The sequence below is a fragment of the Musa acuminata genome, chromosome BXJ1-6 (genome assembly GCF_036884655.1).
Source record: "Musa acuminata AAA Group cultivar baxijiao chromosome BXJ1-6, Cavendish_Baxijiao_AAA, whole genome shotgun sequence".
NCBI lineage: Eukaryota > Viridiplantae > Streptophyta > Magnoliopsida > Zingiberales > Musaceae > Musa > Musa acuminata.
In genome coordinates this window covers 13,633,210-13,647,367 of record NC_088332.1, presented here as the reverse complement: position 1 = coordinate 13,647,367, position 14,158 = coordinate 13,633,210, and the positions used below count along the sequence as shown (strand labels likewise).

Sequence of the window (14,158 nt, the reverse complement as noted above, 5' to 3'; positions counted from 1 at the left end):
AAACAGATATGGCTGCAGTTCAAGCATGAGAAGAATGAAATAGGACAACCGGAGAAATGACATCAACAACCATAACAAGTCAATGTGATTCAGATCACTATGTTAAGTTCCAACTAAATCAAAAAGTTCAATAGGTAAACAAAATTCATAGGATCACATTAATGGAGTTCGGTAACAAACTTCTGAGACAAGCTCCATCCTGCAGGCTCCATCTCGAATAATGCAAACATCTTCAGCGGTACTGCACAACCCAATAGCAAACAAGTTAAGTGAAGGGTTGTGCCAGAAAGTGCTTAATTGCACCAACAGAAAGCCATGGATCAACAAATATAGACACAAATTACAAGTAAATAAAAAAAGCGAAGTAGGCTTATTCGATCCTCCTAGTAAAATATGTCAACTCAACTACATAACAAGATCTAGAAAAGTAATGCAATTGCAGGAGTAGAAATTTAAGCTTCCATTTTGAACATGAAATCAAACTTCCAATAGCCATATAAACAATGAAACACAAAATAACATTGTCGATGAACAATGTCACATCGTGAATTTTTTTTTATTTTTTCACACATTCAAACCAAGTAGATAAATATCACTTTATTCATCATTCATAAACATTTATTACAATTCATTTATTTATCAAATCACAAATAAAAAAATAAACATAATGATGTTAACTTCAAGAATCATCCAAAGGGCTCTACCTATCGGTAGAGGAAGGTCCGCTCTCCACTAGAATCCGAATTAGTACTAGAGGGAGGTTGCTTTGAAAATCAAAAACAAAGAAAATTCAACAACGCTGAGTAGGAACCCCAAAAGTTAACTCAAAATGAATATATGATCAAAATTCAATCATCACATTGGTGTATATCAAACACTCAAAAGAGCACTCCCCCAACAGTGGATGGAGATGCTTTATCCTACGGGATGAGTTTGTGTTCTCCCAACAGTAGATGGAGGTAAACTCATATCGCACTTCCAACAACGGATGGAGTGGTGTCCCACACCCGCCAAAGTGGGGACACGTTCCTCCCAACAGCGGATGGAGGAACCGTTAAACTGCCATGTCTGACAGCCCGTTAATTCTCGAAGGGAATCGCCCTACCTGCTCTCGGCAGGGAAATAATATAATCTCACACTGATCATATCCATATCGGGATGAAATAACACATTTAAAACATCTTTTTCAAATATCATCAAATAATACAAATTAGTCCTCAATTGACTTGAACCCTAGTTCAATCAAGCCAATTGATCTCAATTTACTAGAACCTAATTAAACTGATCTTTAATCCTCATTTGACTGGTTTGGAACCACCTTAGACTAGTATAATTTGGGCTTAGATTAAGTTCATTTTAGGTTAAACTGACTTGAATAAGTCAATCAATTCGGAATCACCCTGAATCGATCTAGACTAATCAAGTCTAATTTAATTCAATCAATATTTGGGCTCAAATTCAACAACAATATTGGGTTGGATTGGGCCAACCCATCTACTGGTCATGTGCATTACACATGACTAAGCATGCAACACATAACGCTGGCCCAGCCCTGGCTCATGGACTGGTCATGTGCATCGTATGTGACCACCCATGATGGTTGGGCTAGGTTAGCCTACGAGTCAAGGCCTGACTCGTGGGTTGGGCCTAGCCTACGGGCTAGGCCTGGTCTACTGAGTGGGCTTGGCCAATGGGCTATGACCTAACCCATAGGTTGGGCCATAGCCTATAAGCAATTTCAATCCAATCAATATCCAATTTCATACAACAATATATATTCATTAACAATATAAACAAAAACATAATAACACATTAAAAGATAGATAATATTATGATTTCTATTTAAATTTAAAATGTTATTTCCTTTTATTAAAGCTTATCTCTTTATCTATCTTTTAATGTGTTATTATGTTTTTGTTTATATTGTTAATGAATATATGTCGTGGTATGAAATTGGATATTAATTAGATTGAAATTGCTTATAGGCCAGGCCCAACCCATAGGTTAGGCCATAGCCCACTGGCCAAGCCCAATCAGTAAACCAGGCCCAGCCCGTAGGCTAGGCCCAACCCACGAGTCAGGCCTTGACTCGTAGGCTAACCCAGCTATGTGCGATGCACATGACCAGTCCATGGGCTAGGGCTGGGCCAGCTTTGTGTGATGCATGCCTAGTCATGTGTAATGCACATGACCAATAGATGGGCTAGCCCAATCCAACCCAATATTGTTGTTGAATTTGAGCACAAATATTGATTGAACTAAACTAGGCTTGATTAGTCTAGATCGATTCAGGGTGATTCCGAATTAATTGACTTGTTCAAGTCAGTTTAACCTAAAATGAACTTAATCTAAGCCCAAATTATACTAGTCTAAGGTGGTTCCAAACCAGTCAAATGAGGATTAAAGATCAGTTTAATTAGGTTCTAGTAAATTGAGATCAATTGGCTTGATTGAACTAGGGTTCAAGTCAATTGAGGACTAATTTGTATTATTTGATGATATTTGAAAAAGTTGTTTTAAATGTGTTATTTCATCCCGATATGGATATGACCAGTGTGAGATTATATTATTTCCCTGCCGAGAGCAGGTAGAGCGATTCCCTTCGAGAATTAACGGGCTGTCAGACATGGCAGTTTAACGGTTCCTCCATCCGCTGTTGGGAGGAACGTGTCCCCACTTTGGCGGGTGTGGGACACCACTCCATCCGTTGTTGAAAGTGCGATATGAGTTTACCTCCATCTACTGTTGGGAGAACACAAACTCATCCCGTAGGATAAAGCATCTCCATCCACTGTTGGGGGAGTGCTCCTTTGAGTGTTTGATATACACCAATGTGATGATTGAATTTTGATCATATATTCATTTTGAGTTAACTTATAGGATTCCTACTCAACATTGCTGAATTTTCTTTATTTTTTATTTTAAAAACAACCTCCCTCTAGCACTAAATCGAATTCCAATAGAGAGCGGACCTTCCTCTACCGCTAGGTAGAGCCGCTTAGATGATTCTTAAAATTAACATCACTATGCTTATTTTTTTATTTGTGATTTGATGAATAAATGAATTATAATAAATGTTTATGAATGATGAATAAAGTGATGTTTATCTACTTGGCCTGAATGTGTGAAAAAATATAAAAAAAAAATCCAAGATGTGACATCTTTTTATGGTATCAGAGCCGACCTAGCATTTGGGCATGGTGAGAGGGCTCGAGTAGGAAAAGGCTACTCGTAGACGGAGTTAGAAGACTCGTCACAGCGTAGAGCCACCACTGGGCTACGCCTCACATGCACTATGCTAGGACCTACGGTTATGTTGGGCCTTGACAAGGACGTCAAGCCTTTGAGTGGGGGTGATTGTAACACCCCTGATTAGTCCCACATCGAAAGTGGGCAATATTAAGATTGGTTTATAAGAGTTTGATGAGTGTACTACTATCAACTTCAGCTTAAGCATTTTAGTCAGTGGTTTAGACCAAACGAAGTTGATAGGCTAGTTAGCCCATCAGGCTCGGGTCGTGACAAACAATGTTCTCTCTTTTTGGTAACTGTCATCTGCAGGGCCCAGATGCTTGGAATGAATGGGAAAAAAGGGGTTCTTATGTTGAATAACCAGAATAATTCATCACCCTCTACAAGCATGACTACCCTAAGGTTCACCTTTGGGGGATACAGATTGCTTCAACAATCAATCAAGGTGGAAAACATATGACTGAATATAGCACTGCTAATCCCTTCATCATCATGCTATATTACATCTTGCCAACTACTAATGGGTAAAAAAAGCAGAAACACAAACGAACAGAAAATGGATCTTTCAAAGATTCACTTGCTACTCTTTAAGTTTGTTTACTAATGGGTTCCTTGAAAAGTGATTCAATAGCTGGTACCGTACAATCATGATGGTAAAACAGCATTTTAAAAGACATCAAACTTCTTTTCAAAATCATCATCCTAGACCATTCTACAAAATTCAAGTCTAGAAAGCCAAAATCAAACGACATTAAGTGCAACAAGAACAAGCACAAACATAGAAGTAATTCTAAGTTAATATCTAAACTTACAAAAAGGAGAAAAGTAAACAATCTTTGATAAAGAAAAATGGACGACAAAAGCTTCTAGAAGAACAGCAATAATAAGAAGGAAAAACGCAGAGGCAGAAAATAACAGCAGCTGCAAAATCATCACAGAATCAAATGATTAGTATCAAGAGAATTAGCCTAATAGAAACCTTTGTCAAAGTCAGTTACACTTAAAAGATCTGCAGAAGCATAACTGTTACAATGTAGTGCATCCAGTAATCTATAGCATTTTCTGCAAACGATCTTATAGCTTTTTATTGTGATGAAATATCTTATAAGGCATGCAAAATAATTGCCAAAACTAACCAAACTATTAACTAAATGAATTTTGCTTCAAAGAAAGAAATAATATATATACTCAACAAAATCCTGTCGACTAAATGAATGTCTTCCTCCAATAAATTCAAACAGGAAAATATCTTTCACCAATAAACTAACGTATTTACAAAAGACAAAAGACAAGCTAGAAACAACAATAACCAACTACATTCATTGATCAATGCAGAAGCATAAATCTACCTTAATAAAGCCAATTTCTTTGGCGTTGCTGCGGAAGCACTGTCTGCAACACATAAGTCCATACTTCCTGATCAGTCCATGGGGGTTCCCACAAACTCGGCTGGAAAAGAAAGGCTAGTTCACATCATGATAAAGAAGCAGCAGATCATACAAAACGACTTCTTTCATTTACAAGGCTAAAAAGGAATCAGATCGCCTAATACAAGTCCGAAGCTATCCAGTGTATGCCCTCTGGAACACATAAATATGGGGATGTTAATTCTAACTCCTCAATGTGTTCCAGGGTTCTGGTAACAACAGGTAGATTAGTTTTCGAGAACAAGGATGCCAAGAACATCTACCGCTAACAAAATTCAGGTTATAAATTACAAAGCTCCATCAAATTTCATTAAATTCGTAAGAAAATAAGTTATAGCATACTTATTTTCCAGCCGCAATCAAGATCTTAACCAAAGAGAGTGAGTGAAGGTTCTTTAATTCCCCTGAAAGATTTCATCTTTAATCGAACTAGTTCCAGAAACTACATCAAACATAGGCAAAACGAAAGCCGTAGAACCCTTGACACACAAGATAAAGGTATCACCGAAAGCACCAAATTCAACGAAGAAAAGGCCGATATCGCTCACCAAACACGAGAACCAGGTCCATAGTTCTTGGGGTGCGAGTTCCAGACGTTCGAGTGCCCCATATCTCTGCCCGCCCCGCGCCGCGCTCTCGCCCGATCGCCTCAAATCCCTCGACCAATAACATCGCGTCGAGCGACGGGTCCAAGCTTTTATAGCGCCACTGGAAACCCTAGCAATTGGTCGACTCCATAGTGAAAGCAAACGATCGCTGCCGTCATTTCGTGATCGGACGGTTTGAGTTCTCGGAGTGCCTGTCCAAAGCCCATGGGCTGACTCCATAATAAGCCCATTGATTGGAGGGCCGAATCCCCTAAGAATCTTTCTGCTAAATATTATTTCTGTCTAAATTTTTGTCCTTCTAATTACATACAACTATGTTGGTGGAGATATTTTATTTAATAAGTTAAAAAAATTTCTATATATTTAAATTTTTATACAAAATATCAAATACCCTCTCTAATGACCAGTGATGAGGTTAGATTATGATCTTTCCTATTGGAGCTTATTTGACTTTTTTAATGGGACGATAGATTCTGGTTGGATTCAATTGAATTGAATACTTTCACTTGAAGTATATATATATATATATATTTTTTAAATTATTTAAAATTATAAATCAGTTAATCAAATTAAATTAACTAATCTTCAATCGATTTGATATGATAAGTCTTAAGTGATTCCAATTTAACTTATTTTATTTTAATTAAATCGAAAATTGATTAGGTATAATTATCCGATTTGATTTGAACCGATTTAAACACCCAATGTGGCGCAAATGCAAGACCTCATATTTATCCTCTCCCACTTCGCCAAGTTGACCTCATCTTTTCGATCCACAAGAGAGCATGTCCTGTAAAGCTGTGGGGTGCAATGAATGGAAGCAATATGAGACAACGACCAGTCTAGTGAGCATATCAGGTGGTGGAGGAAACAGCAAGTCCATCTCCTTCAGATTCTGCTATCTTTACCTACCTTAGTTATGACTCCATCTGTGCAGCTAAGGGGACAATGAAGCATGGCAAAAGTACAGATGTGATGAACAGGTAAAGCATCCTTACCACTTTAGCTCATTGTCTGTTCCACAAGCATTCATAATCACAAGAAAACTGGTACAAAGAGGGAGTTGACCTAATCACTTGTGGATTCTTCAGCTATAAGAAACCTGAGTGATTCTTTTCAGATTTCTATTAGAGGTTTAGATTAGGCAAAGTGAAGCATCTCTTTCTAAGCTTGATAAAGTAGTTGTTGACACATTCTGATCTATCTTGGCATGTGGATTGGCTGACAGATTCTATTTACTATCATTGTTTTTTTCTCAGAAAAGTTAATAGACCTGAAATTGTAGGATATTTATTTGCTTCAACTCTCAACCGGGAAGAACAGCTTAAGCATTTGTTCTTAGTAGACAAGATGAAATGGCAATTGAATTCATGCATCGTTTCAACCAAGAATGATGTGAGCAGCAGACAGGTCAACCTAAAGAGACTTGAAAATGATGGATAGATATGTCGAATAGAGTCATCTGTATTTGTTGCTGCAATTGTCATCAAGCTATAGATATGCTGCTTTTGATGGTGTCAAGCGATCTCCTTGTCTTCATCAAACACACAAACACAGCAAGAACAGCTCAGTGATCTTTCCCATCATCCAGCAGCAGAATCAATCATCCTACCTCTTTACTACCACTACAATATCCCATCACTGTCACCTCCAAAGTTGTTTTTCTTTGTGGATTCTACCACCCTACCAACATGAGCTTGGTGGAGTGGTGAGGTCAGCGCTAGATTCTTAACCTCTGATGCAAGGGATAAATCTTGTCTACCAAATGAACACTTGGCCAAGCTGTCAAGGAAAAGTTGGTGCCTTCATGAAATCTGGACAATTGTTTGCAACTTAACAAGTAGGTCAGTGATGCTCAACTCCATTTAGGTTCTTCTCCCTCAAAAGTAGAAGTGTCAGTTGGGAAATCTCACTTACTTTGTATAAGAGGAAGATTTAACTATCAGACAATTACCTAAATTTATGAGTGTAGCAATTTTGAGTTGTTTGTTTACATGCTAAACAAAAAAGTACTGATATTAATAATATTCTTCGTCTGATTACGACTTGACATGTGGATGATAATTTATCGTACATTATCACTATATAAATTGTAAGAAAATATGAATCATCATAATTCTATGAATATTTTTTTTTATCATAAGTAGTCACCGATCTCGAGTTATAAATATAGATCATTCTTTTTTTATATTTTCTCATATCGCGTATCAATTGATTTGGGTATCGAAAGGAACTTATCATATTTAAGTTTGGAAGTCGGGTTTGATTCGGAAGTTCATCCTCCTAAAAATTTGTATCGTTAAGTAATTTTCGATAAAATTTAAAAACAAGTTTGATTTAATTTGTTTTCGATAAAATTTGTCTCCACTAACAAATAGAAAACAATCAAATCAAACAAGTTGCAACATATGAGAATCTCAGCTGCACTTCAACTTCCATAAACAAAGACCTCACTCAAATAAGAACAATCTTTTTTTTCTTCTCATTCCTGCAGAACACAACCAAGAACATTACAGGACACAGGTACCTTGTTATATATCTGACAACGTTGGCATTCAACAGAACTGCTCCTCACTTTCCTAGTCTTTCATCAGCCTACTGAGAAAGCAATGGCTTCTGCTATTTGTGTGCTGAGCTCATGCATTCTTCCTAGTTCCTACTATATTCTCTCTCTTGGGTCATCTTGCTCATATGGCTGTGCCTACCCATCCCGGCAACGCGTGCTCCCCTGTAGGCCCTCCCTGTCTCTCCCTGGCTTTAGCACACACAACCAAAGGAAGGGCTGTGAGATGGGGAAAACATGGAATGATACAGTGCACTGAGAGGAACAAGAAAAGAAGACTTCATCCACATGACCCCCCACTTGTGATCCTTTCTTGGTAGACCACCCAACCCCGACATCTGTATCCCTATCCACTGTGCTCATAGCTTTTTGTTTGGAGCTTTGTTAGTTTCCATGTGCTCTGTATACATCCATTTCCACCTACAATTGGATTGTTTAGGAGGAGGCACTGTCAGTACAGCAGGGACAGAAGCAGAGCTTTCCTCCCCCCCCAAAGAAAAGGAAAGAGGCTTTTGTATCATTGGGGCAATAATGCACACCTCCCCATGTGTCATCCCTTGGAACAAGTGATGCTTACTAGGTAGTTAAGACCTTCGGGAGGATGCATCTGCCCCGGCATGATCCAAGGTTTGTGCTTGCAGATCCATATGCAGCCAGTGGAAGGTCATTCCTAGGCTCGATGACCTGCCATGTCCATTCTTTATCTCTTGAGGTCCTTGTCATTCATTACAAGTCACAGGAGGTTTCAAGCAATGCTAAACACTCAAAAACAATAATTAGCATATATATATATATATACATATATATTCTATGGCAAGCAATTTCTCTCGTTCTGGCATCAAGTAGATCCCAGGACCAGCATTACATCATCCTGGTGGAATCAATTCAAGGGATCACATAGTAGTCATGTAGATGAGGATTAAGGTGCTGATGATTGAAGTAACAAAGTACATGAGAGGACCCACTGGATGAGAATTAATATTGAGGACTATTTGATGGCACACATGATGTGATCAACTAATATGTTCTTGGCTCACCCACCACATATATCTGCAAACATCCAGGACAGATCCAGCTAATGGTTGTAGCAGCCACAACCGGCAAGACAATTATATATACATGTGAATACTAATCATTCTGTGTCTGCTCAGCTTACTTTATGTATGAATGCTTAATGTAGCATAAACATTTAGATCTTCTACAAGTCACAAGAGAATATGTAGATTACAGAGACCCACATCTGTCCAAAGAAGTATCTACTTCTCTTATCTGTTTCACAAATCAGCACAGAAAATGTTGGTATGGAGAGGTATTGATGGAATTTATAGGTATATGGTGAGACAACTTGTCATGATAATAAAATTCTTTGGCACATGTGATCTACAATGGCAGGTGTAGCTGTCTGTCCAATGATTCTTTGGAGTAGTGCTCCATAATTTTGGAAAATAACATATAGAACAAGTGGGTCTTCTTCATATTATAATACTATCATTTGTTGGCACTGCCTGGGCCATCTTTCACCTTCATATGCCTAAACTGCACTGGCCAAGGGACTGGGATTTGTTTGGCATGCCATGAGCACCCATTAGAATACTCTGCTGGGAGTCTGTGAAGAGAATCTTAAATCCTCCCTCTGCCTCCAGGTTGGGTTGTAGGGAGATTGTTGTGTTGGTACAAGGACATGTTCACTGTAGTTGCAGGAGAAGAGAACAGTCATCCCTCAGGCTGCAGTTCCGAGTCCTCTCTTCCAGGAGCAGAAGAATTGAGCTGCTAACAGGAGCCAGGTAAGGGTTCCCTCTTCCTTTGTCATTTGTTCCTTTCACCAATTGTGAGATGAGATCATGATAGTTTTTTCGCATTTGTCATGGTCATAGAGCACATAATGTTCTCTTATGGCCTTCAGCTTACAGTAAGACAGAATGGTTGTGTAGGATGATAGCTCATTAGGAAGCATTTCTTGCCAATTTTTCTCTCAGAGATTGACATGTACAGGTTATGCACCATTCTGTAACCAATGTAATTGAGTTAGAGGAAAAGGAGACATCAGAAAACAAGAAATCTAATACAAAACAGTAAAATCAATGCTTTTTCTAGAAAGCAATTTCATAAAATGTTCAACCATAAGACAATTGGAATTTAAGGAACTCATCATGTTCAGGAATAACCTACTGAAACCTGAAAAATTAATTCCTTTTAGGAAGATGTTAAATTGTTAATAATGTTGAAGAATATCTTTCAACTGAATGTCTTCTTGCTTTCCTTTCTTTTTCTCTTCTTTTATCTTAGGTAGCTAATTCAAAAATCACCTGTATCTTTTTTTGCCCTTGTGAACTAATTTACCTAATATAATTGCATGTCAAAAAACTGCATAAGGCATGCATATTAATTGAATTATTTTCTCCATGTATGCTTATATAGGAATTCGATAAAAAATAACAGTAGCTTTGTTGGTTGAAACTTGATCACCTTTGGCAGTCAAATTCAATTCAACAGAACAACCACAGTAGTGAATTTGATTGCAAGATGAGATACCGTGAAGGCAGGGAAAGCAAGGATGCATGATCTTGTGGCTTTAACTTGCCAAAGCACAACAACACCACTCTGAAGACATCAGAAGATAGAATTTGAAGGCCAATGGGGAGATACATGAAGCAGCATGACAAAGAATACTTGAAGATGGCCATCTTGAAGCAGGAAACTGCCTTTCGACAACAGGTAGCTTCTTGTGCCTTCAATTCGGACAAGTCATGAGGAAACTGCTGCTGACTCCATTCTATCGGCTGCCTGATCCAGGTGCATGAACTCCACCGTCTATACCAAGTTCAGCATCTGCTGATGAGAGAAATGAAGAACACCAACAAGAAGATCCAACTGGACGAACATTGCAGGGCACTTGATCTGGAGCTGCCGGCAGAACAATTCAGTGGAAAGCAACATAGAAATGTGGTGTTGGAGACTTACCAGGAAAGCGACTTACAGCTGACGCTTGCAACCGGAAGCAGCACCCGACGAAAAGAAACATCAACTGCTTCAGATTGTGGATCTAGTTTTTCTTCATCTTCAACACAGTCTGGAACTACAAAACAAAATGGCAACAGATCAGGACTGTTCCAGGTTCCTGAGATTGATATGAGGTTCAATCATGATAGGCATAGTGGATTCAAGATTGAGGAACAAATGAGACAGGATGGTGTAAAGCAGCGTACTTGGTTTTCTCAATGTTTGGGCATGAACATGACATGATTGCTTTATGCAAAGCAATGAGATATCATTTGTGGTTGTCAGAGACAACCAATTTAGATGGGAAACTGCCCTGTAGAGTTGAAGATGGTGAGCAGTGAATCTGTATAAGCAGAAAAGACAATAAGCTAGAATTAACAGAGGAGAGATGCACGTTATAATTGGAACTAGAAGGCCTTAGCAGCTTAAACTATTATCAATGCTAGAAGTACATTCTCTAAATGATGTACTAAGTTGTTTATTGGATGATGTAAAACCTATCGATCTCTCAATCACCAGCAACTTTCAAATGACAAACTATTCTGAAGAAGCAGGATGCAGGGGCTACCAAATATGCATGCATTTGTCCAAGCATACTTTGCATACAGAATTGCATTTTCAATTTAGATTCAAGTTAGAGTCAATGGACAGATCAAGGAACATGTTTCTTCAGAAATTTTTTTCTGCAGTCTTGGTATCTAGCAAGATACAAAATTGATATGGCAGCCAACAAATTCTAATCCAACAGCAAGTTATATATTACAATATGCATTACTTTTCAAACTTGTTGTGACATTTATCCAAAAGCTTCAAACTATGAAAGTGAAACATATTGTCATTATTTGGTACTTGTAATAATATTAATGCATGAAAGCATACAGAAGATCATATCTCTAATTGATTTAGCAAAGTGCTATCCTGAATTAGGAGAAAAAATCATATATTGCCCAACCAGACATGTAAAGTCATCTACCAATCTTGCTCTTCTTTTACTAAAATGGAGGAATAATTGAAGAATAACAAGAAATTTTCATCATCAAACTGCACCCATGCCTGTGCAATCTGAGAAGAAACTACTTCTCTCCACTGCCATAAGAAGAACCAGAGAAAGGCACAGCTCTCTCTCTCTCTCTCTCTCTTTCTCTCTCTCTAATTACTAAGATAAAGTCATAAGCCCACTGAGTGCTCTACTGCTCTTTGATAAGGAATCCTTCTACAAAATTTGAACAGATTTCCTTATTTATCATTCAGAGGCAAGGCCTTGTTTTCATAATCTAAAGGCCGATTCATATCAGACTGATTACATGAAAAAACCACCTTAAGAACAGTATTATCAATTTCCTGTCATAGTGAAAATATTAAATCAAAATGTATTCCACATATACCAGCAAAATACTTATGATGCAGCAGTATAAGAAGCATCAAGAACCATACTGTTACAGAAAAAAGAACTCATAATTCCTAACTTCAAGTTTACATGTAATAACAATGATATCAAAACCTAAATTATATTTCTTTAATCCTATTTACAACTTTTCTGAAGGCATTATCCTAGACAATACAAATAGAGAAACTGATGTTGCTAAACATACCATATCTAAAGTCTACTATCTGAGCATCTTGCAAAATTTTGGAGAATACAACTGACAGCAGAAAATTCTGATAGGAGTTAGCCAATTGTTTTTGAATGCTTACTTTCTGCAAGCTTGCCATGTAAATGAGATATGTAATCCATAGAAACAAGAATGAAGTAAAAAAATGATATATGAATTAAAAAATTACCAGAAAGAATATCATTTAATGTTCCTGCATTCCAAATTTAAAAAGAAAACCTACTGAATTGAGTTAGTTAGAATGGAGCTTAAAAGACAAGTTAAACTATGTGAAATAAAGATAATTCCGAAGCAAGATAAGCTTTAGCTTTGAATCTCTTGATACAAATCATAATTCAGCTGCTCACTCATATGAGAAAGGAGAAAGCATAATGTTCTACTGCAGAAGCCTTGTTATCTAGATTCTAGACAATCACTGATGCCTTGCTGTCACAGAAGCAAAGCAAAATTGAAGCCTGATCATCAGTCGCATTTTCTTACGATATTTTCTAGTATGTGGTTAGCAATCAGTATCTGAGTCACAACAATTCATGCTATAATTTCACATTCACTATATGATATAAGACATTAACATGCAAGATTTCAGCTGTTTCGGCTTGTGCATTACAAATGCTTCGGCACAAAATAAGAAAGGGTATCTCCCATACATAGATGGTTGCGAGTTCAAAATTTCAACATCTCAGGTAAAATCAACTCCACCATTCAGACATTCATAGGCTCTAGTATTCTATTCGTAGTCCACCATTCAGATATTCCTAATTTTAGGCTTTGAATCAAGGTTCGTAATTTTGTACCATATATATATATATATATATATATATATGTATGTATATATATATATGTATGTATATATATATATGTATGTATATATATATATGTATGTATATATATATATATGTATATATATATATATATGTATATATAAATGTATATGTGTATGTGTATGTGCATGTGTATATATGTATATGTTTATATGTGTATGTATATGCATATGTATATATGTATATATATATACATATATATATATACACATACACATACATATACATATATAAATACATACATATATACATATATACATACATATATACATATATACATACATATATACATACATATATACATATATATATACATATATACATACATATATATATATATATATAAGGGCGACGTCACCGAGGCTTCTTCTCCCCGCGCAGATGAGGAGAAGTTGCCGACGACGCCAAGGCCTCGTCGCCTCAGGCAAGAACGAAGCGACATCTCATCTATGGCGTCTGGTCAGGGAGGTCGGTGATGGATCGGGATCGTTGAGGGAGAGTGGTGCCAGATCTCCAGGTTCTCCCTTTTCTTCTCCCTCTTCTTCAACTAATATCGCCATATAGCGGGCGACGACGATCGAAATCGACCATCACTGATCAATTTCGCATGATAATGAGGCGAAAACAGCCCCAATTGATGGTATCACCCGGTAGCAGGCGGTATCTTTCGAAATTGAAAAGTTTGATTTGAATAACATTCAACATCCGGATAAGGCTTACTGTTTCTTTCTTTTTTGTCTTGTTCTTTTGCAAAAGGTAATTGGTAAAGATGAGATTCGAGTCCAGAATTTATAATAAACTGTCAAAGTCTTTACCAGCTAAGATACCTGACACCTTCCTGGCTATTAGCTTTACAAACTAAACCCTGAAATCC

General features: G+C 37.4%; 2 protein-coding genes across 2 annotated transcripts; one reads left to right on the top strand and one right to left on the bottom strand.

The window, feature by feature from the left end:
- Nucleotides 1-57: 57 nt before the first annotated feature.
- LOC135676417 (small ribosomal subunit protein uS14) lies at nucleotides 58-5,390 on the bottom strand. Its single transcript, XM_065187556.1, has 3 exons — nucleotides 5,228-5,390; nucleotides 4,602-4,701; nucleotides 58-241 (listed from the first exon to the last, which is right to left on the bottom strand). The coding sequence occupies exons 1-3, from the start codon at nucleotides 5,287-5,289 to the stop codon at nucleotides 233-235; spliced, it is 171 nt and encodes a 56-aa protein (XP_065043628.1). The 5' UTR covers nucleotides 5,290-5,390; the 3' UTR covers nucleotides 58-232.
- A 4,013-nt stretch (nucleotides 5,391-9,403) lies between these two features.
- Nucleotides 9,404-11,403, top strand: LOC103988015 (uncharacterized). The gene is made up of 3 exons (XM_009406504.3): nucleotides 9,404-9,634; nucleotides 10,326-10,565; nucleotides 10,644-11,403. The coding sequence occupies exons 2-3, from the start codon at nucleotides 10,485-10,487 to the stop codon at nucleotides 11,091-11,093; spliced, it is 531 nt and encodes a 176-aa protein (XP_009404779.2). The 5' UTR covers nucleotides 9,404-9,634; nucleotides 10,326-10,484; the 3' UTR covers nucleotides 11,094-11,403.
- Nucleotides 11,404-14,158: the final 2,755 nt, after the last annotated feature.

What these genes read in the sequence shown, in the direction of transcription:
- LOC103988015 (XM_009406504.3), top strand. Translation starts at nt 10,485, where the DNA reads ATGGGGAGATACATGAAGCAGCATGACAAAGAATACTTGAAGATGGCC. An exon ending in AAACTGCCTTTCGACAACAG is followed by an intron (nt 10,566 to 10,643) that starts GTAGCTTCTTGT and finishes TGCCTGATCCAG; the next exon opens with GTGCATGAACTCCACCGTCT.
- LOC135676417 (XM_065187556.1), bottom strand. Translation starts at nt 5,289, where the DNA reads ATGGGGCACTCGAACGTCTGGAACTCGCACCCCAAGAACTATGGACCT. An exon ending in GGACCTGGTTCTCGTGTTTG is followed by an intron (nt 4,702 to 5,227) that starts GTGAGCGATATC and finishes TTTCTTTTCCAG; the next exon opens with CCGAGTTTGTGGGAACCCCC.